At 46.1% G+C, this 24,292-nt stretch overlaps 1 protein-coding gene across 1 annotated transcript in view; it reads right to left on the reverse strand.

Moving 5' to 3' along the window:
* Positions 1-24,292, reverse strand: part of Itga9 (integrin subunit alpha 9) — a 246,687-nt gene that overhangs the window by 47,629 nt on the left and 174,766 nt on the right. The window contains exon 17 of the mRNA XM_028767293.1: positions 18,506-18,582. Coding sequence (XP_028623126.1) covers positions 18,506-18,582 — 77 coding nt within the window. The remainder of the gene's footprint in view (positions 1-18,505; positions 18,583-24,292) is intronic.

Below are 24,292 nucleotides of genomic sequence, written 5' to 3' on the forward strand. Positions count from 1 at the left end.
TGGAGGTGAGCACAGGGGAGATCTGGAGGTGAGCACAGAGGGGCATCCGGAGGTGAGCACAGGGGTATCATCTGGAGGTGAGCACAGAGGAGGGTCTGGAGGTGAGCACAGAGGGGCATCTGGAGGTGAGCACAGGGGAGATCTGGAGGTGAGCACAGAGGGGCATCTGGAGATGAGCACAGGGGTATCATTTGGAGATGAGCACAGAGGGGCATCTGGAGGTGAGCACAGGGGAGATCTGGAGGTGAGCACAGAGGGGCATCTGGAGGTGAGCACAGAGGGGCATCTGGAGGTGAGCACAGGGGAGATCTGGAGGTGAGCACAGGGGAGATCTGGAGGTGAGCACAGGGGAGATCTGGAGGTGAGCACAGGGGAGATCTGGAGGTGAGCGCAGAGGGGCATCTGGAGGTGAGCACAGAGAGGCATCTGGAGGTGAGCACAGAGGGGCATCTGGAGGTGAGCACAGAGGGGCATCTGGAGGGGTTTTTTCTTTTTTTCAGTAAAATAGAGTGGACAAACAGGATAGGTGCTCCTGGGGAAGTGGACTGCGGAGATGATTCTTTTTTAAAGATGGAAATGATCACAGTGTATCTGTACACAAACGGGAAAGTGCCATCAGAGAAGGCACAACGGATGAACACGTGACAGGGAACAGTTGCTGATGGGGCCTGGTGAACACGTGGAGAGCTGCTGCTGAGTGAACAGTGCACGGGGCTCAGGTGCTGAGTGTGGGTGGAGAATCCAGACTCCTCCGTAGCAGTTTTTCTTTGGCATCGAAAGTGAACCAGTCCAAGACGGGGAGAGAAGGGGAGGGTGTCTGGGGTGTGGCCATGGCAGGAGAGCTGGGGCAGGATGAAGGTGATACAGAGGTGAGGACCAAGTCCTATAAGCTCCGGACAAAATGCGATCACTCCAGTGGCCAGTCTCTAACTGGCCGGCTGGTTAATGGAAGATGTGGAGAAGGCTATGAGACCTTGTGCAATGGACAGTTGTTTCTTTGGCTGTTTGGCTCAGGAGCCTCCATGACAGATGTGAAGGGTACACTAACAGATCTAAGGCAGATAACCCCTCAAGGCCTTTAAGCTGTGGGCACCTGATTTAAACACAGTCCCGTGATCTACGGATGTTTAAGTGGCCTTACTTTGGTGACTGGTGCTCCTACTGACAGCTCTGGGTTTTGAGGGTTTCACACCAGCATTATGGTCCTGTGATCATCTGAGTTGGCCACAGAAGGTTCGAAGATCCAGAAGTTACTTCCCTGAGCCACACGTTGCCTCCCTTGTTTCTTGTTGAACTTGCTCGCCCCCCTCCAACCCTCTTTTAAGTCTCGACAGAACCGGCTTGTATCTTTCCAATAAATTAGGTTTAAGTTAACTGGCATATGTTTTGTTGTCTGCAGCAATTAACATAGGTAATGCAGCATGCAAGGGAAGAGGACTATTCAAACACTCGACCGGCTATGATTCTTTGAAATATAGATTTCATGGGGGAAGGAACCATCATTATCCATCTGCAGAAAGAAGCCCCGCTGTCTAGCATGTCTGGCACGCCAACAAGAAAAACATGCGAAACAAGAAATCGGATGGCCTTGCTTTGGAAGCGAGAACTCTGAGGATCCAAACAAGATGTGAAAAATTAACTTAGAGAAGAGAGTTACAAATTCTTGAATGGACTCCAATGAATTAAGACTTTGACCTCAAGCCTTTGTGCTGATTATTTATTATTGTTGGCCACTCTGGCTCTAAACAATTGATGGGTTATTTCTGTCCCCATTTGCTTTTGTAACATGAAAGGAGAATCCTCAGACCTTGAGTATGGGACAGCATTAACCTAGCTTGATCAGGAGAAGGACCTGCATACATGCACACACAAGGCCAGTCACCTCAGAGTGACCAGTATCTGTGGAATATTAGGCACAGAGTCACAGGCCGGAGAACTGTCGCCTCTTTCTGAGTGTCTTAGTTCACAAGAGTAGTCTTTTTCTCTCGTGTGTAAGTGCCAAGGGATAAGGCTAGAGACACCAGAACTCCTGCCAGGCTCCTCACCATGGGCCTCTGCCATTTAACTATGCAGTAAGGTCATTCCTGGGTTTTAGTCAAGTGATTCCAGCATGGCTCTGTGAGTAAGGGAAGCCAGGCACCTTCCAGGGTTGAATGTGGACTCAGAACTTTGAAAAAGAAACCTTGAAGTTGTTTTCATTCTTTCTCTAAAGCTAAAACTCTGTAACCAAAACAGTAGGTTGCTGTTCCCTACGTTATTCTTAGAAATGAAACAAAAATACAATTTGCTAGCATGGGACCGGGCACTGTCAAACAAGCCTTTCTGAGGGCTCACAGGGCTCGATGGGAGAGCCACTTACAGAGCTGAGGGAATCATGCAGCACAGAGCTGGAGGCTGGAGGAGAATCGAGAACCTCTTGTGCCTCCAAAGCCCACTCCTTCCCATTGCCACCAGCGACTTTTAGTCCCCTGTTTACCATAGTGCCACAGGTCCTTCCTGATCCTTCCCTGTGAATGACACACGTCCCTGTTGTAAGCTCACCAGCCTCATGAATTCTCACCAGCTCTTCTCAGGACTTTACCAAGGTAGCCCCACACTAATTTTTAAAATTAATTTTAAAGAATTTTCATACACATATACAATTAAGCATGGTCATTTAGACCCCCAATTTTTCCTTCTGACTTCCATACCCAACTTCACAATCCATCCCCATCGCTCTAATAACTCACTGTCTCAGGTACTTTTCTATTGCCGTGACAAAACACCATGACCAAGGCAACTTGTAAACGAAAGTATTTAGTTGGAGCTCACAGTTCCAGAGGGTTCGAGTCCATGGCCATCATAGCAGGGAACATGGCAGTAGGGCAGTAGCTGAGAGCTTACATCTAATCCAAAATCACAGCATAGAGACACAGACACACATACACACACACACACACACACACACACACAGACACACAGACACACAGATACTCAGATACAGACAGACACACAGACACACATACACACACACAGACAGACAGACACAGACACACGGACACACAGACACAGACACACACAGATACACAGACACACATACACACACATAGACAGACAGACACAGACACACAGACACACAGACAGACACAGAGAGACACACAGACACAGACACACACAGATACACAGACACACACAGAGACACACAGATACTCAGATATAGACAGACGCACATAGACACACATACAGACAGACACACAGACACAGACAGACAGACACACAGACACAGACACAGACACACACACACACAGACACACACACACACACACACACGTGAGCCAGAGGAAGGGGGAGAGAGACAGAGGCAGAGACAGAGATAGAGACAGAGATAGAGACAGAGAGACACAGAGATGCTAACTGGTAATGCTGTGGGTTTTTGAAACCTCAAAGCCCATCCCCACTGATCTACTTCCTCCAAAAAGTCCACACTTCCCAATCCCTCCCAAACACTTCCACCAACTGAGGACCAAACATTCAAATATATGAGTCTATAGGGACCATGTGCATTCAAACCCACACACTCACTAAGCCTACGTGACACTGTCCATGTGTGTAAGGGGAGGGGCTGGGGCTGTGAAACACAAACTTCCAGACTTGACATGGTGTGGCACTTACAATGTCACACAAACTGTGGCTGAGTGAACAAGATCAATCCAGCCTAAATTCCAGCATAGGTCAGGGAGGTTCTCTCCAGGCCCTGTCCCTAACTGAGGAGCTGTTGCAGTTAGTTCCCAGCTCTGGGAGAGAGGGACTCATTCTTTTGTATGTGTGGCTACTGGTAGATCTGGCATACTAATTTGGGATAGGGGACCATGTCTCCACCATGGGCTCTAACAATGCGGCCAGGAGCCTTTGTTCTGCACTGTTTCCACCGAAGGGTCTAACAGCAGTGCTAGGAGCCTTTGTTTTGAGCTGCTCATCCTTGGACTCCCAGGGGCAGAATTGGTTCCAGCACCAAATTTGTAAGGGCATATAATTTCCTGACAATTAGGAAGGTTGGCCTAGAACTGCTGTGTTGATTATTTAACCCTTCAGTGGGGTGTCAGAGGCTGGCCTCTCCTAAGGGAGTTCTATGAGCCCCCACTGAACAGCAGACAAGCACCCCCAAGCAGATAGTAGACCATCAAACTTCACATTTCCCTGAGGGAGTAGTTGAGAGAGGACCCATTTAGCTGAGGTCACTCAGCCATGCCAGGTCTGAGCTAGAGCTAGTGTCAAATGTCCTTAGCCATCCGTGCTGCGGCTCTTGTATAATACAGCCCATCCCATCAGGAAGGACTCTGGTGAGAAAGGTTCTTTTAATGACATCCAAATAGAACAGGCCTCTGTGAAGACCTGCTGCTCAGACAGGCTTGCCAAGAGTTTAGAACAATCGTGCACAGTCTGTGTGCCAGACATTCCATGGGTGCTTGTTTATTTATTGAAGAACAATCTTTCTAATTTTCAAGGAATTTTATCCTCTGATAAATTTTCCCATTAATTCTAATTTGTTCATGCAGCCTTTTAAGTGGGTCATGTTCCTTTGTACGAAGGCCCTTTTTGCTGTACTTTCAAATGAAAGCCATCATTAATAGTCACCAAAAGATTTGAACTATACTGTCTCCAGAAGCCTCATCTCCTAGCGCTTTCATAACTTGATGGACATGTATTGCATATTTTTTATTGAAAATTCCTCTTTAATATATCTTTTTATCATTTGTTCTGTGTGAGTATTTTGCCTGCCTGCCTCTGTGTGTACCATGAGCATGCCTAGTGCCCGTGGAGGCCAGAAGAGGATGTCAGATCCCCTGGAACTAGAGTTACAGATTGTTGTGACCATGTGGTTGCTGGGAATTGAACTGGGACCTCCAGAAGATCAGTCAGTGTTCTCTGCAGCCCTACTAATATATGTCAAAGCAGCTACGTTTGGAATGTATTATGTGGTCCCTAATTCTTTAGCGTGACTTCATTCACTGTTCCAAATGTCAGGGGGAACTGGTAACCGACTGGGAGTTGTGTGAGGTCCCAGATTCTTCACTACACTTATTCTTTGGCCTCATTCCTTCCATCCAGCACAAAGACCATCCAAAGTTCCTTATTGGAGTGGATGCGATGCATATATCAACGACTTACTGAATCCTCCTGGATGAGAACTCCCCCTGTTTTCCAGATAAATTGTTCTAACAATTCAACAGGAAGAACCTAAAGTGGCTGAAGGGCATTCAGTGATGGATTTTCCCCCACTGGATATTTTTAAATATTCCTAAAGATCTCAACTGTGATCTCACCTGGAGATACAAGCTGTGTGCCATAGAACATGCTTTCCTCTTGCTACCAGCATCAACTGGCCTAAGTGAAAGACGCTAACGGTGCAACCACCAAGTACATCCAAGTCAATTGTACCCATCAAAATGATTGCTACAAGAGAACTTTCCAATTCTCCAATTATAGGAAAAATAAAGTAAATCAGATTGGTTACTACACACACACACACACACACACACACACACACACACACATGCACACACCAGATTGAACCTGGAGACCTGGAGATATGGCTGAGTGGTGAAGCTCTTCCCTAGCATATGTAAGGCTTCAGGTTTAATTCCAGGACCAAAAGGAGCAGCCATAGCGATAGTGCTAATCTCTTCAAGACCTACTTGTAAATTATCAAGTGAAGTGGGTAGGGAGGGGGGCCCAGGGAAGGAGAAGGAATATGACCAAAATATGTTGCATGAATAATTTACAAAATAGCTTAAATGGCCTTGTGAGTGCTGAGAAATGACAGAAGGAGAGAACATCCATGGGAATTTCACCTACAGTGTAATTTTTAAATTTTACTGAAATCTGACGTCCAAGGCTTACCCGTCAGGCAAGTGGGTACCACTTGACACATGTGATAAGAAGGTGAGCCATGAGCATTTGGAGAATGGGAACATCTTAGCAAGGGATACCCTAAAAAGAGACAGGCTTGAAGCAAGTGGTATTTCAGAAGAGATCTCCAAAACTCACACAGGGAAAGCCATACGAAGGAGTAGACAACTGGTGAGGGCTGTGGCATCGTGACCTCTCTAGGTGCCCGGGACTTAATCACTGTGGAACCTTGAAAAACACAGCCTCAGAGTTATCCCGTCTGGGATAAGGAATATCTGTGCACTGACTCCAGGCAGTCACCGGATGAGGGGTGTTGTAGCAATGGGAGGCAGTGCCCATTTCAAGCACTGTTGATGGGTGGAAGAGATGCAGTTCCTGGTATCAGGGATGAGGTCAGAAGCTCAGGACAGGAATAAAAGAAATCTAGATAGCAAGGATTCTGCCCGCTACAGGGTCCTCTGCCAGTGTTCTCAACTGGAAATAGCCCTGCGTGTGAAGCCTGTTATTAGACAGATACCAGCTGATCCTGTTACTTCTGAAGAAGAGGGGTCCAGGCTCTCTGGAAGAAGCCCCAGGGTCCGGAAAACACATAACCTTTAACTTTTGTGGTCCATGGGTGACTTCCACAAGGGTACCTTCCAGGGATCATAGTTCCTGTCTCTTGTCTATATATTCAAGTGGGTGCATGTGTGTGTGTTTGTAGGATAGCAGTCAGAGCAGTCAGAGATCAACCTCAGATGTCATTCCTCAGGAACCATCTCCCTTATTTTTTTGAGACAGGGTCTCACACTGGTCTGGAACTCACTGAGTTGGCTGGTCTGCCTGGCTGTTGAGCCCCAGGGATCTGACTATCTCCTACATCCCAGCATGAGTTTACACTGGGAGCTGAGAGAGTAATAACCAGAAGTAAAAATAAGGCTATAATCCCTGAAGCCTGCCCCTGGTGCAAGGTTTCACTCCCAAAGGCTCCATGACCTCCCCAAATGGAGGCACCAGCTGGGGACTGAGCGTTCAAATATTTAGGCCTGTGGGGGACACTTCATATTCAAGCCACAACATGGCTAGCTGGAGGAGGGACGTCATTGTCAGAGTCTGTGTCTTCACGTGTTGATGTTCATGTTCTGCTTCAAAATGGCCTCAAAGAGGATATCAATACTAATCCTATAATAATAACCATTTTATTGTAGTATATTATTATAATTATTCTGGCCTATTGTTAGTAATATATCTGTGTCTAATTTGAGCACATAGAAAGAAAAACATGGTTTATGTGAGGGTTATTCTTGGTTGTCAACTTGACTACATCTGGAATGAGCTAAAACTGAAATATCTGGGTACACCTGTGAGGGATTTTTCTTGATTGAATCATTTGAAGTGGGAAGATACACCCTAAATCCAGATTTTTCTGAGGTGGAAAGATCCACCTTAAATCTGGGCCATGCCTATAAAAGACCAGTAGGAAGGAAGCCTTTACTCTTTACTTGCCCCCGTCTCTTACTGGCAAGTTCATTCCTTCACTGGCGTTAGAGCATACTTGTTTAAGATTCTGGGATATACTGAAGACCAGCAGAGACATCTGGACATGTGGATTGAACAAGTATTGGATTCTTGGACTTTCCATCAGGAGACAGCCATTGTTGGAATAGTTGAACCATAACCTGTATGATTATATATATATAATATTTATATATTATATATTTATTTATATAATATATATATTTATAATATATATTATATTATATGTGAAGGTGTGCACCACCACCACCTGGCTATATTTATGACTTTTATATCTTCAACAATGCATAAACCCAAACCACTATCATTAAATAGAATATACCATGTACATATATAAACGTCAACTTTCTCCAGCCGTGGGCCATGCCTCATAGACTGGGATGTGCTGTGCATCTGGTCATGCTCTGTAAATCCTCTCTAGTCTCCTGGAACAGACCCTCATGATAATTAGCTCCAGCTGGAGACGGAGGGCTCCATAGGGCATTTTACCGATCCTTGGCAGCGAGTCAGGGAGATGCCTCCCAAGGCTGAATATCTGAGCTGAAAATCCATTTATACAAAGGTAGAAATACTTTTTCCCTTCCTCATTTAAACCCATCTGAGCCAGTATTGTTTGAATAGTGAAAGTAAAAGCATTTGCTGAGGAGACATGAATCAATGGTTTCCCAGCAGGGCACAGAGAACGGCAGCCTGTCCACATTACTGTAACGTGCTCACACCCCTGAGGATCTATCTGCCCTAAGGACAGCTCATTCAACAACTCAGTAATGGTTGAGCCAGGACTTGCACCAACAACCTTGTTTCTTCTAAGGAGGAAACACAGCAAGCCAGAGGACCCCACCTGCCCTCACCCTTTCCTCTGGTCCCTCTAGGTGGCTCAAGAGCTTCCTGTCCCCAATTTGCTTAACTGCTAAAAGAAATGCTGGTTCCCTGATAACAGAAATTCAGAGCCTCATCAGCCCTTACCTCAGGAGTTTCTCGAATTGTGGAGTCTTGGGACATCTGGAATGAATCAGGTTCGTTCCCTGTAACAACTGGATTACGGACTGAAATGCTTTGGTGGGGGGAGGGGCCAGAGGCAGAGGAGTTCCCAAGATCTGGCAGTTTGGAGGTCTCCTGCCACGAGGGAGGAGGGGGCCGTGTAGAGATGCGCGCCTTGGCTCAGCCAAAGGCTCATTGTCAGCCACACTGTCAGACACACCTGCGCTGCTTGGGTAAGCATGCTGCCTGATGACTAAAGAGCTCATGGCAGCTTGACAAGTAACTCTCTCAGGGCACAATGACGTCACCGATGGATGACGTCAATCACAAGAGGCTAAACCGTCTATCCTGGAACGGCAAGTTTCCCTAGTTTTATGTCCTTCCTGCTGTGAGGTGAGGCAGCCACAGGCGAGCTCGAGCCCCAAGCTCTTTCTTTCCCCCTGGTCTCTGGGTCCCCAAGGCTCTGCAGTGTGAACAGGTAACTCCAGCCATACAGGCGGCCGCCCACACGCACCACCACAGCAATTCTCTCCTCTTTGAGCCCACAGGAGCTCTGGTAGAATTCTCTGTGTCCTTAATGAAAACAGGGATGACTACAGATGTCACCATAGGTGCTGCTGGGAGCCATAAGGAGGGACTGTGGCTTTTAAGTTTGGCTATTCGTTTCTAAGAAATGACTGAACCTTCCAAAGAAGGCTGGGTTCTAGATATTACAATGTTGTGGCTTCCTCCCAGCTAACTGGGACATGCTTTCCTCACATCAAATATATTTACCCACGTGCAGGGGACACGTCTAAGACACGTCTCTAACCTGGTTCTGTGCTGCTACATCCTGTTGGCAGTGTAGTGACACAAAGGGACCCTTCTTAAAATGATCCATGAAATGCAAAGTGGGATAATGAAGTCAAACATGCAAAAAAAAAGACGATGATCATGTTGAAAAAAATGTGTGATCTTGCAACATTATGCTTCCTAAAATGACCTAGTAAGCAATAAGATGTGGGAATGGATTTGACAACCGCAACTCTGAGGTAGGGACAAATGGCATTTCAAAATACCTACAGTATTTCCTCAGATCACCTGCCATTTCTGTGTGTGACAAGGTCATATGTCACTGTTGAGGGTGCTACAGCCACATTTGGATAAAACACTATCTTTCTCATTGAAGTTAATGAAAATCAAGATGGCACTGTTTTCCTGTCTCAGCTTGCAGACCCTAGGAATTCCAGCGTGGATCATCACAGGGCATGGAGCTCAGACTGAGGAGGCTCCTGCTCCTTGGGAAGTGACGTGAGGAGGAGAGGCTGTGATGGAGGGAGAAGAGGTGGGGACAGCACGCCCAGCCGTGGATGCTGGAAAGAAAGATGAGAAGGGGGGCTCTTTTTTTCTTTTCTCCCCACCCCTAACAGGGGTTCTTATGTAGTCCTGGCTATTCTGTAACTCACTCTAGACCAGGCTGGCCTCCAACCCACAGAGATCTGCTTGCCTCTGCCTTCCAAGCGTTGGGATTAAAGGCACGTGCCACCACCGCTTGTCGAGAAGGGAATTTCTAAAATGCATGTAATAATAAGGAATCAGCAATTAGAGCTGACCCCCTTCACCCCAATTCAAACATCCCTGCTTTAACAACAAGCCCCACTCTCCCTGAACCCTGGGAGGAAGAGTGGCACAACTGAGAATTCTCTCCCTCTTGGTTTAGAAGGTCAGATGGTTTGTATGCTTCCATACCAGAAGAAAGATTTTAAAAGCTTTTCAAAATATGTCCTTCCCCCACCACCACCTTGAAGAAAAATAGGTGTTAACTGAGACAGTGCCATTTGCCTCCTTACACAAACCTCATTACCATACTTTCTGAAAAATATGTCTGAGGATGTAGAGCCTATGTTTCAGCGATTGGATGGTTTCGTGGGATCCAGGGAAACAGCCTGAGCAGGGCTATGGTCCTAGGTCTTGGTCTGGCCCACAATAACATGTGCAATATTAACTGTGCTATCTAGTTAATCTTTATTCAAGGGGCTGGGCTTCTGTACTCTACCACAATCACCTATTGGTTAAAGAATGTGGGGAGGAGTAACTACCTAGGCGGGAGGCCACAGAGATTCTGGGAACCGGAGGAGGGCTGTAAGTTCAACACAGCAGTAAGTTCTACTCATGGGCACACGGAGGACTTAGTTAGGTGTGGTGCCGATGGCATCCGTCCAGCTCGGCATTCTCAGATTGAGACCACCTGGAAGGGGGTCAAGGACCAAGGTTCATGAAATCTGGGAGTCTTCTTATGTGGTTCCCACCGTCCTGTAGAAATATGACTTATGGACATTCTGTGTTTTACCCAAGTTTCACCTTTGGCTCAGAGGGTAGGGGTGGTATAGCCTCTGACCACTGGGGTCAAACAGAAAGGACCACATCTCCCTATGTGCAGCTGTTCATGAGAACAAGCAGGACATCAACATCCACCTCTGATTCTTCTGGGTGGCTCACATCAAACTTGGGACAGATACTGCAGGGAGAGAGTATGCAGGGCAAGGGAAAGCTTGAGGAGGGGGAGAGAGCCCATGTTTGCAGAAAACAAAGTCACCACACAGCTTCAAAATCTGGTTCTTTCCGCAATGTCAAGTCTGCCCCACCATGGTGAGTCTAGTGTTTAGTGGCAAGAGATGCAATAACTGCAAAAATCTTAGTGAAGGCACCACGGAGATGGAAAGATATTGAGGCTTAGTGGCACCATTCTCTTGATAAGTCAGTCCCTTGCTTTGCTCCGGTTATTAGGACAGTGGTCCCTGTCATCACATCCCTCCTGGAAAGACTGACAGAGAAACCTCCCATGGCTGGCTGTATTTGAAAGCCAAGGAGAATACCACCAAATAAAATTTTATTATGCAAGCACTGAAGGGGTCTCTGTGTGCATGTGGTTGTGTGGTGGTTCAGTGTGTGCATGCTATCAACCCTTCTGGTTGCTATGGTTACTGACTCTGTTCTCCTTCAGTGCCCTTCCAAGGATCCTTATTCTCTACCATCCAGGGAGAAGCTGGAATGTATCTGCCATGATCTCAAGAGTGGGGAGGACTGTCCATGAAGTTCTTCATTGGGATGAATGTCTGCTGTGTGTGTGCCCAAAAGGTGCCCTCAACACTTTGTGTGCATCTAACAAAGACAGGATTAGTTCTTAGGGTAGCAGACTCCCTTCCACCCCCAGCCGCAACACACAGGAAAAGAAACACACACACAACAATAACAACAAACAAAAATGCAAGAGGAATTTCCAAGTCATTTCAGGCCAGGTTCCCCAAGATACAATGGCCATGAAGACAAAGGACATTACTCAAAGTGACAGAATACAGGGCTAGGGAGCCACTTGACCTCAAGTGAGTGATTTCCATACACCTGGATCTCAGAGCTTTAACTTTCCCTAAAGCCTGAGCTCTGGAGCCATGCTTTCGAGCCATAGTGCTCGTCCAGAGGCAGCACAACCATATTTACTTCTCAAGAGTGTTCTGAGGCCAAGGCGGCTCTAACTCACTCGCTGACTGCTCACTATATCACAGGCACGGTTTTGTTTTGTTTTGTTTTTTGAGTTAAGATCTCTTCCTATACAGCCTCTGACCATCCTGGAACTCAGTATGTAGACCAAGCTGGCCCCAAACTCATAGACATCCCCCTGCCTCTGCCTCCTGAGTGCTGAAATTAAAGATGTGTACCACCTGCCAAACCTGGCTCACCAGACACTTTTTGAATCGGGGAAATCCATATGAACTCAGTAACTACTTGACCTTCTCAGGGCTGCAGTCATTTCTCTGTTTTCAAGCTGAGGAGACAGAGTCACATTGAGGCTAACTACCCATTCACAGTGATACAGCAGGTGAGATGCCACAGAACCTTTGTGTAAACTGAGACCTTTAGTCATTTTTTAATTTTATGAGTAGGGTGTTACGCTTGTGTGTATGTGTTTGTACCCAGTGCATGGCTGGTGCCCATGGAAACCAGAAGAGGGTATTGGATCCCCTGGGACTGGAGTTCCAGATGGTTGTGATCCTCTGTGTGGGTACTGGGAACTGAACCCCCATCCTCTGGAAGAACAGTCAGTGCACTTAATGGCTCAGTTCTCTCTGCAGCCTCACACAGAGAACTTTGTAGGGCACCTAGAGCACAGTAGATGCTCAATAAATAAGAAAATCACTTTTGTTCTGACCACGTTTGAGAAGAACACTTTGTTTCCAACTATGGATGCTCTTGAGGTGGGTGGTCCTCTCTACAAGCTGGTCCTTCATGGATGGAGTAAACTATCTTCCAGCCAGCCAGTGGTTTAGGGAAACCCCCTGTCCTAATTCCCATGAAAGCAGCATTACCAAGCCTACAGTAAGTATGTGACTGAAAATGGTTTGGACTTTGCAAATATTCCAAGGTGTTTTGTCTTTGTTTTTTGTTTTGTTTTGTTTGTTTGTTTCTAAGATAGGATCTCTGTGTAGCTGTGGGTGTCCTGGAACTCACTCTGTAGACAGACCAGGCTGACCTTGAACTCATGGAGATCAGTCTGTCTCTGCCTCCCAAGTGCATGTGCCGCCACTTACCTGTCCATGGTCTTTTCAAGACCCTTAATTTTCAATTGGGGTTGGCTGTTAAGAAAGCCTTGAGGTGATTCACTACCCAAGGTGGGACAGGTCAAAAACAAATGAAAAAGCTTTCATCTCAACTGCCACAAAGCACTTTCCTTTTGGTTTCTCTTCTTGTGCTCACATCTGATGCTTTCCTAGTTGCTGTGGGAATCCTGACAGGCAGTCGGGTCAGTCTGTGAATGGAACTGGCAGCTCTGTTTAATGGAAAGCTCCGGAACAATTTCATCCCTGTTCCTGGGTATTTATGGATGGCATGTCTTAGAACCAGGCTCAAGCCCATTAAAGCGTAGAGTTTTAATTCAAGAGTCGGATGCCTAAGTGACAACAGACCTTCAGGAACACATGTCCCCTGCAGAGAAAAGTGACATCTAACCGGGACACAGTGGCAAATGCATGTAATGTCAGCCACTGGGGAGGTCAAAGTGGAAGATTGGCAGGTTCAGCCCTGCCTGGGCTCCTTAGTGAGTCCCTGTCTCAAAGGACAAAGCAGGAGAAAAAACGCCAACTAAATCCATGATCTTGGGCAGACAAAGCCATTATCCCTGGCGATTTTGGGTAACCCGTTCACTCCAACATTTTTCCCTCTGTTAGGCTGGAACTCCTGCATATCCTTTGCACAGGCTGGGAAACCCCATCTGCTCTCCTCCTTCTAGCCCCACCCACACAGAGAAAATTCTGCTGCCCCGCCCCCCGGCCCCCTGCTTAGAGAAAACTCCAGGCTAACACGTCATCATTCCTCATCTCCTCGTTTCCGGCAACCCAACCAAGAGTGCCTGCCCAGGGGCTCAGTTTTTGACCATATATGGACACTATTCCACGTCCTAGTTGGCTTGTCATCATTCCTCGCCTAGGCTCTATAAAATCCCTTGCTTTAGCCCAGATGTGTGACGTCACTGACTTCTACCTGTGAAATCCGTAAGCCCACCAGGAGCTGCCTCCTAATAGGTCTGCTTTTATCTGCTTTAAGTTTGGTGTAAAGTGGCCTATATCTTAGTCACCGAGGGAAAGAAAATGCGTAGCGTCCTCTACTTTCTTTTTAAAACATTATTTATAATTTTGTCTGTGTGTGTGTTGGGATACGGCAGTGGATAGGCATGGACAGAGGTGCCCAAAGAGGCAGGTAGAGGGTGCCTGATACCATGGAGCTGGAGTCAGTCAGCTGTGAGCTGGCAACTGAACTTGGTATCCTACGGGTCCTTTGTAAGAGCAATAAACACTCTTATTAAAGAGAGAGCCGTGTCTCTAGCCCATCCATCTACCTCCATAAGACAAACTCCACACTCGGCCCAGCTATCACAGGTATGCTTCCTATACTGCTATGCTTCAGCTTCCTCTAGTGAGGGCATAGAACACAGCTAGGTTCTAACAATGTGTGAAAGACCAAAGCTCTATTTAAAATTCCCTGGTGAAACCTTCGGGAGCACCATTGTGGTGATAACCCTGGCAGCCCCCACAAGTCTCGCCCCCCCCCCATCCTCTTGAGACAGTTGATATCTATGCCTCAAGACCTTTGCCAAGCAAGTTGGAATTGAGGTTATGGAAAGAGCAACAGGCTCAAAGCTCTAGGTAGAACATGCTATTTTTGAGCCCAGGAGACCAAAGGACCCTTACCACCACAATATCCTACACGCCAGGCCCCAGAGCATAACTTGCTGAATCCCTGCTAGGATTACGCTCCTCTCCTGGGACTTTCGTATCCTCCCCTGCCTTCAAGATGCAGCCCCAACTCCTGAGTATGCTTCGATCCAATTCCTCTGTTCCTTCTGCCTCATCTTGCTTCTAACCAGCTCTGCAACCCTAGATGCTGCCGTTCTTCATGGGAGAACTGCTCACATTCCCTCTTTACCCAGAGTGCCTCAGTTACCTCCACTCTCCTTGATGTGAGGCTTCTGGAGCTGCTCCTCTGTGAGAGCCTATCCACCTTTTGTCTCACACCTACCACCAGCAGCCAGTCCCTTGGCCATATACTGCCTGGACTACGGACCAGGAGAGTAGTGTCCACCTCCCATTCATTTCTGCAGCTGTTCATAGTAACTGCTCAAACAAGAAATGCGTGTGCGTTGCACCTGAGGCAATAACGGACAGAGAGAGGTTATTTAATAACAAGTAAAACTTCCTGTGCCTCAAGGCTCTAAACTGTAGTGAATCCAGTCTAGAGCCTGGCTCTCATCACTGTTTTCTGGCTGTGCCTTCCCTCATCTGCCTGGCTCGGAAGTCTGTGGTTTGGTTTTACGTCTCCACTCACCCAGTTATAAACGGGTATGTTTCCCTGACACCTCCTGTGGGAAACCAGGGGCTTTAAGAGCATCACAAAGGTTTCTTTCATGGGATATCTGGCCATGGAAAGAGACCATGGGTCCTGTAGGACAATACCTAATTCCTAACTATTGGCTTAGGGCCCTAAGAACACTGCTCTGAGGTTCAGAGACCTCATCCAGTGTCAGAGCTTATGTCTCTGTCCTGAAGTTGATGAAGTTCCAAGAAAGGGTAAATTTACCCTGAAAGTGTTACGGTTTCAGGATAAGAGATGAGGCTACTTTGCTCCGTAGGGAGCACGGCAGATCACATCATGGGTGACTATCCTTTCCCTGGGCTATCTTCACGCCGTGTCCCATAAAATTTGAAATCCACTCACTGAAGAGGCAGAAAATATTTTCCATCCATTGAGTTTGAGTTTGGCCATGTGACGGGCAGTAGAAAACCGAACAAGCCCAGAGTCACAAACGTCCCGGTTCTGAGCCCAGGCCTGAGGAGTCGTTGCTTGTTTGTGCTGGCTTCAAACAAGTTTGACATTCCTTGAGAGGAGTATGCCCACCTGAGCCTACTTGTTCCAGAAGGACAATGGAAGGGCAGAGGGAAGCTGGGACAGCCAAGCCTGGGATCTAGCCCTCAGCAGACTCAGATGCATGGGTGAATGACTGAAGATAGAGCTGAATGTAACCAAGTACATACGACATGCACACCATATGAAGAAATGGTCGCCGAAATGGCCGCCACTAATACCATTGAGATCTTCCCTCTTTGTCTCTCCCTTCCTCCCCATCTCTGTCTCATTTCTGTCGCTCTCTGTCTGCCTGTCTTTCTCTCTCTCATACACACAGACACACATACACCTCCCCCTCCAGAGAGAGAACCTGGTGAGTACACTTAGTGTTACCTGTAGGTGTTTAGTCCCATTTGGGACTAGCTAACCTACCAAGGGACTCATACCTGGAGAAGGCTGATTCTCTCTGTCTCTGTCTCTGTTTCTATCTCTGTCTCTCTGTCTCTCTGTCTCTCTGTCTCTCTGTCTCTCTGTCTCTCTGTCTGTCTCTCTCTGTCTCTCTGTCTCTCTGTCTCTGTCTCTGTCTCTGTCTCTCTCTCTCTCTCAGCAGCCATTAATTGCCTGTAGCTCTTTTTGCTGGGGTGGGGCTTATCTGATTGTTTGCATCCACACTGTGATGTCAACTGATGTCACCATTGTTTAGGTGAGCACATTTTTAAGATTTCACGGGGACTACTATCACACCCTTGGGTTTTTCTCGCCATGCTTCGATGACAGTGCTCTCGAAAGGCCAGCAACGGAAGCAACTTCAGCCAAAAGTGCTTTGCTGACCACAGTCCTCGAGTTTTCCATCTTGCTACACAGAAAGCACAATTAACAAACGGCCAGCAAGGGCGCCAGAACTTTCCTAGCAATGTTTAACCATGGATCAAGTGGATATTTTCTTACCACATGGAGTCTTCTATGATCCAAAATAAACCCCAGCATTTACAGTCTAGTTCAACATAAAAAGAAACTCACGTACTTTCCCTAAAAGACATTTTTTGGAAGACACACCTAAAATTAAAATGAATGAGCTGATAATTTATGAACCTTCTTTAAAATTGATGTCTCTAAGTATCCCAGGAGGCTCCTCGTACTGTTAAACAGCCCATTACCCACTCTATGCGTCTAAAGCAATTTCCCAAGCTTAGAAAAGCATGTGCTACTTTAAGCCACACTTCTTCCAGAGCAGAACCAAAGCCAATTAGCATCTAAGACGTTGTCAGGAGAAGCATGTGTGTGTGTACACTTGGGGGTGGGGTCTTGAGGTTTATGCCACTTTCTCAGGTACACTTCAACTAAAGAATGGAATCTCAGTTTGATTTTCCTTTGATGAATAAAATATTATTAAAAACCCAAAATAAGAGCATGGGACTGAGGTTATGGTTTAGTAGGTGAAGTGCTCATGCAGGTAAACCTTTAGTTTGCTCCCAGAACCCATAAAAAAGCCAGGCATGGTGCTGCGTGCTAGTAATTCTAACACTGTGGAGAGGGAGGCAGGCAATCCTGCAGGACAGCTTTTAAACTTGTCCATGGTCATGGGGCCAGTGAGAGAGCCCTCTCTCAGAAAACAGCTGTACAGTCCCTGACACAACAGTGTCACATCTGATGGAGACCTCTGGCTCCACATGCACACCTGTGTATGCCCACGCACCTACACCTATAAACACACAGAAAAATGAAAACACTGTAGCACTCGATCCAGATATAGTGATGCAACACTTGTAATCCAGCAGCCTAGAGGCTGAAACAGAAGGGGGTTAGAGACCAACCTGGGCTATGTAAGACTATCTTTAAGAAAAAGAAGGAAAGGAAGGAAGGAAGAAAGGAAGAAAACAAAAGAAAAAAAAGAAAGGTCATAGCTGTCAATCATCACTGATTCAAACTTATCTCAATGTTTTGGGTAAGGGAAGGTACACAATGAAACATTTTACACAGTATCTATTGACACTGATACTTGCTTGAAAAGTGGCTACAGATCTTGCAGAGGAGGTTCTTGGCCCCAAAGCTACTATAATCTTTCAGAAGGCGTGTTACAAAAGGAAACCATTGTGTGCTCTGTGGCTGATTCAGGATAAGTGCCGTCATTCTAAAAGAAGTCTAAAATAAAGGGTTGGCAAAGGGGAAACAGAAGGCTTTGGTCTGGTTCATCCCTGGCCAGGGGGGATTTGCAGACCATGGGAGGAAGGCCTGAAATAATAAAGACACTGTTTGCTTGCATCAGCAGTCCGGCTGCCCCCTTCCTTCACCCCTTCCTGCCTTAGAAACTGTTCACTGCTAAAACAGACACCACTGTTAAATGCCAGGGAAAAAAGATGAAAGGGATCTTCAAATAATACTACCTTAAGTCACATGAAACCATCCCCAAAGGTCAAATTCTGGCAGTTTCCCATCGTGCAATGTAATCCAAAGTGATAAATGTCAAGTCCCTTCCCAACACATAAACAAACACCGAAATCATAGGGAACAGTCAGTTGTTATATGGGATGGAATTGCAAATGGTACCTCAGCTAATCCCTCTGGTAATATCTGCTATTAAATTAGCATTTATAGCATACAGTCTAAAACCAACTCACAAACTATCCTAACTCATCAATACTGCGTATTCCTATTTTGTTGGGGAAATCTGAACTTCCAGGTTTGCAGTCTGGAGTCAAAAGAGAGCAAGTTCTTGGGACAGTGTCATGGAGGAGCTGTGACATACCTGGAAAGCAGCAGTTTCCCCTGGAGCTGCAGGTCAGCAGCACAGTCCTCAGATCGGCAATTCCTTTCAAAAACTGTCTGTGGGAGAGAAGATATGATGTTAGTACAGAATTTAAATGAACAAAAACAATGGCCAGCTATCTCTTTGTAAACCAGTGCCCTCCAGGCACTTTCCTCTAACCCCAGGAATGGAATCCAACTCCCTGGTATGTGGAGAGGACTTCTTCAAGGTTCCATGGAATCCCTGTCAATAGTGGTCCTGAGGCCATGGGCACCTCCCTTGTTCTATTGCTCAAGTTACTGAGTGCTTCGTGTAGTTCTTTCTGGAAGCATTTAGCGGGGCAGGGGAAATGGCTCAGTAGGTAAGAAAACTTCCCTGTGCCCAGCCTCAACACCTCAGTTTGCATTCCTGGTGCTCTAGGAAAGCCAGCCGTGGCCATGCATGACAAATACCTCTCAGCATGTGCTGGTCTAAGACGTCAGTGACCAACCATCCGTGTAAAGTATCCTGAGACACCAGTCTGTTCATTTCTTCTAGGATTTCTCTTGGGGAGGAACAAAGTCTTTCCTTGAACCATTCTCTACACAAGCAATGGGGCCATGTTGAATTATTAGTCCCAGAGGGAAATGTCAAAGGTGTTCGGGCTTTAGGACTGAGAATGTAAGATGACAGGGATGATTTTAGCAGTTGGAGGTTAAGCAGAGAATGTTGTTTCTCTCACCAGAGCTGACCCTCGGCAGCCAAAGCTCCACTCAGTGCAGGGCCTTAAGTTCAGTGACTCAAACATTCAGCATTTAGGGATGCTCTGGAGTATGGGCCCACCTGTGACGGTTGGCCATGCGATGGAGAGCAACACTGGCTGAGGCTACAACTCCTCCGAAGTAGGAGGATGCAAGCATTGGTTCCTCATTGCTGTCTCCATCTCTCTGATGTTATGATCCATGGAGAACGTCCTCCCTACTAGACAATGGAAGTGCTCCACAGCTCCCACTGTTTTACCATTTCAGAAGGATTTGGAAAGGAGAGCCCATTGTCCTTCACTAGCTTTGATTTACCAACCTTCAAACCCCTTCAAAGATCATGCTCAAGTCCATGAGGTTGTCCCCCTTCATATCCAAGCACAGTTCTAGGTAGCACGTTCCCTTCCACACTCCCAGTCCACATGGCCTCCCAGGGTGCCAGTATGGAGTCCAGCAAGCCTGTTGGCTAATAGAAAGTCTAGACTCTACCAGACAGGGTAGTTTTGCCCATGGAAATTCATACTCGCATGCCACATTTCCAAAAGAATAAAATGTCCCAGCCAACATTCCCTTCCTCAATTATCATGGATGTCTTGGGGAAAGAGCAGCTTCCTGTGTTCTTTTGGACCCTACCGGAGCAAGGGAAAAGCCAAGTTCCAAAGTAGCTTCAATAAAAGACTTCAGTGATATCTCATCACCACCAACAGGAAAACAGGAGAGATGTGTAGACATTTAAGTGAGAAGTGGAAGGAAGGCCCCATGAGTTTTACAAGAATGAGAATAAAGACACCCTTAACAAGTTGATTTAAGCTTGTTGGTCCATTGTAAGCATGGCCCTGCTAGGGCTTTCACTTGACTTTATATTGATTTCACCTTTTATTTTCCTTTAGATTCATCCTCTCAATCTTCTAACATCAGGTCCTCAAAAACCATCCCTCAAAAAAAAAATTTCTGATCATGAATCTAACTTTATAGGCAAGTGAGATAGATGTGGGCTCTTCCAATGTTAGGTGTATATTTATTATAAACCTGGAATCTGCTTGTTGGTTGGAACCTTTGAATAACCATGTAATGACTTTGTCTGTAGTGACAGGACCTGATTCAGTCTATTTTCCCCCAAGATGCACGTGAGCTACTCCAGCTTTGTCTCATGAGCTCTTTCCATCACCGGGTGCACCCTTGATTGAAAATGAGCCTTTTGTAGACAACATGGGATGAAGTATGGGAGTGGGAGAGATGGCATCAGGGGTGGTGATGGGAAGAGGTGGCTTCAGAGGTGGCAACTGACAGAGTTAAGAACTGAGGAGGGAATGGGATCTCAATCTATTCTGTGACAAACATACTTCAAGTTTGGGGCCCTGTCGTTCAAACCTCTGTCAATCCAGTTCTCGGATCCCACCACCCATCTTTGGACAGACCTCTCAATTTTTACGGTGTAATCAAGTGTGCCCCATGAGACTTCCTAATCGACGGTGAAACAGGATTGGATATGAACCTGCTTCAGTGTAGACTAAGGTATTTTTCCAAGGATCTACTCAGAAATGTCTCTCCTCACACTTCTTACAATGCTATAAGAGAGTTCTTCCCACAGAGAAGCACATACTAATGACTGCTTCCCTGCTGTCCAGCAGGGTCTGTGGCCACAGCAAAAGCTGTACTATATGACGCCCAAGCCAACTGCATAAAAAGCAACAGAGCTTTCTTCTAGTTAATTTGTTCTTGGAACTTAGCTACTCTGAGCCAAGGAAACCCCAAGTTTTTGTAAAGAGGTTCCCACATGATTGAGCTGTCACAGGAGTAGGGTTCTCAGGGACTTCAGAGTCCCTGGTGGAGACCTGCTCTGTATAGAGAGATGAGGTGGCTTGACCAAGCCCCTGACAAATGGAAAATCCAGTAGCAATTTCACCATTTCCCCCATTTTTCTCTCTGTTATTGTTTTTTTTTTTTAAAAAAAATTTCATTCCATTGTAGTCAGAAAAGACATTTGGTACGATTCAAGCTTTGTTGAGATTTGTGTTTTCACATGAAGTCTATTGTGGAGAAGATGGGTGATCATTGGGTGATCTTCTGTTGGGTAGAACATTCTGTGCATGTCTATTGGGTCTACTGATCCACAATGCTTTCTAACTCTTCTGTTCCTTTGTTGGTTCTGGTGTTTTGAATGTGATCGTCCTTCCCAACCACACCCCTCATAGGCCATCTGAATGTTTGTATCCCATTTGGTGAATTGTTTAGGAAGGATTAGGAGGTGTGGCCTTAGTGGAGGAGGTGTGTCACAGGGCGTGGGCTTTGAGGTTTCAAAAGCTCACAACAGTTCCTGTCTCAGTCTCTTTCTGCGTTGTGCTTGAAGATGTAAGCCCGTAGCTACTGCTCCAGTTCCCTGCCTGCCTGCCTTCCTGCCTGCCTGCCTGCCTGACAGAAGCCATCTAGGAAAGGTTAAGGCGAGCAAGTGAGTTTCCTGGAGATGGCCCACAGTTTTTTATGGCTGCAAGGGGAACACTCTGGAGAGGCATAGACACAGAGACTTCATCCCAGTATTGCTTCTCTCTGCTGGTACGCCTTTCCTGCCATTATTACAAGCCTAACAGTTCCTGGGCATCAACCCACCCTATTGGGCAAATTTCCTGCAGATCAATATGAAGATGAACTTTTGTGAACTAATGCTGTTTCGATGAGTTAATGTCTTTCTAGAATCCCTAATTTGATTCAAAGAATTTTAAGAAGAAAGTTTAAGAAAATGGTTTTAGTTGTTTTGCCAAAAGATGTAATAAAGTTAGAATCAAGAATAGAATGTGCCACCTCCTCACAGAATAGTAAGCAAAGGCTGCATAATAAGGAATACAGTGAGCCTTCATAAATTACACTAAAAAGAGATACAGGCTTGGGACAGATTTGTGATCAAGGAAAAACATTCATTCTAGGTCAGGTCAAGATGAGGCCACAGGTGTGCACCATGATAAAGCAAGGCCGTGGGAAACTGTTGCTTTGAACTTACAATGAGCTTACAGAATGCAACACTGCTTTGAACTTACTATTGATATCTTTCTGTAACTCTCCCTTTGTGTAACATTTTATCTATGAGGTAATTTTATAAGGAACTTTTGTCTAAGAAGGTATAAATCACCAGAGAGAAGGAATAGTGTGTGACTTTGGGGCCTCAGCCTTATCTACCAGGTGGATATCTGTTTTGTCTATATGCATGGACACTTAAGAATGAAAAGAGTTCAGGGTTCTCACTGAGTATTCTTGCCAGCCCCAGATAGTTAAGTTTTGTTCCATTAGTAGTACTGACCCTGTAAATTGCCCATTGCTGTCAGTGGACCCGTCAGCTGCTATCAGTATGACTCCAATTGCTAACGCCATACCACTTTTCTCTGCCTGCCTCAGTTAACCTTCTGATGTCAAACCTGGTCTTTGGCACCTGCCTGCCTGCCTGCCTACCTGACTTTATGCCTTCCACCATGATGGTCATGGACTCACCTTCTGAAACTGTAAGAAAGCCCCTAGTCAAATGCTCTCCTTTCTAAGTTTGCCTTGAACATGTTGTCTTGTTACAGCAGAAGAACAGTAATGAAGACCGAAGGCTTCTATGTAGAACCTCTATCTACCCATAGCTGAAAGTAAGGCACCGGGGTTGAGTTTTGTGTCACTGTCAGGTCTGTCAGTATTTGTTTTATGTATGTAACCTTTCTGCTATAGGAGCTGACATGCTGACAGCCCCTCTGACACTTTTATTACTGTGTAAAGACCTTCACTGCCTTCAGAGACAGCTCCTGCCCTTAACCTCTACTTTAAGTAAGCCTGTATGTGTGAGCTATGCTTGCTTTTCTTTGGTTAACATTCACACAGTTTTTTCCCCTCCCCATATATACACTCTTGGACCAGGAGTGAATTTCTGGCAGGCAGTTTGATTTTCTGTGTATTTTAACCTATTCCATCACTTTATATGTTGCATTTGCAGGAGTTTAGTCTATTTACAGTAATTACAGATACAATCTTTTATTAACATGTGCACGTGTGTGCACATGGGTATGCATATGGTCACATGTGTGTGCATGTGGAAGTTATACGCACTTTGAAGAGATGGCTATATTCTCATGCTTATTACATCAGTGTTCTCAACAGCAACAACATGGCAACAACCCAACAACAGGTAAATTAAAAAAGAAATGGTGTAACATTTAAGATCCTCTCTCCTAATGGGAACCAAATTTCTGAGTGGTTTTTGTGCAGCAATATATTTAACAATCTGTTACTAGTGTGTTCCCGGAACACTGCCAACCCAATAGTCTTCCTTAAGTCAGGAACATGGAACACAAGAGCAGGATGCACAATTTAGAACCTGGGTTGTGTCAAGCCCCTTAGTAAGTTGGGAAAGCAGTTGCTTTAAGGGTCAAAACAGTGGCATACTATTAAATCAAGAGTCCTGTACCCAACACCAGAAAGTGAGAGGTGCTTTTGTCTCTGTGTGTGTGTGTCTGTGTGTATGTGTGCATCCACACACATTGGCCACACATGTCCACACATTTGTATGCTGAGGTTGAAATTTGATTCCCGTGCCTGGACCTGGACCAATCTCTTCTGGGAAAATGGCCAATGTGTTTCCTAGGAATCATCTCTGGGAGGTAAGACGGCTGGCACAACACAGCTTCAACACAATGGGTGAGGACAGAGTTTCCAGGAATAATGAAAAAGTTCTCCTTGGCATGAAGCACAGAGAATGTGACTTTAAGGTAATGGCCCAGCTAGAGTGTTCCTCTCAGGTAGAAATCCCAACAGCTCTAAGTTTGGTCCCTGAGAAACCTGTCAAGTTGCTTTTACCTGTACCCAAAGTCCACCTAAAAGTGTGGCACTTCCATCAGACCAGGCCACACTCAGCTTGGCTAGAGTCTCTTCTCTCTTGCCCTCCAGCCGCTACCTGCAGGTCTGCACGGCCCAACTGCTCACTTCCCTGGAAGCAGCCTTCCTAGCCATGAGGGCTGATCTTGTCTCTCCTTGTCACAGGAAGCTAAAACCTCTCCCCAGAGATAATCACTTCCTGCCTCAG

This window comes from Grammomys surdaster, unplaced genomic scaffold (assembly GCF_004785775.1).
Source record: "Grammomys surdaster isolate TR1022 unplaced genomic scaffold, NIH_TR_1.0 172, whole genome shotgun sequence".
Taxonomy (NCBI): Eukaryota; Metazoa; Chordata; class Mammalia; order Rodentia; family Muridae; genus Grammomys; species Grammomys surdaster.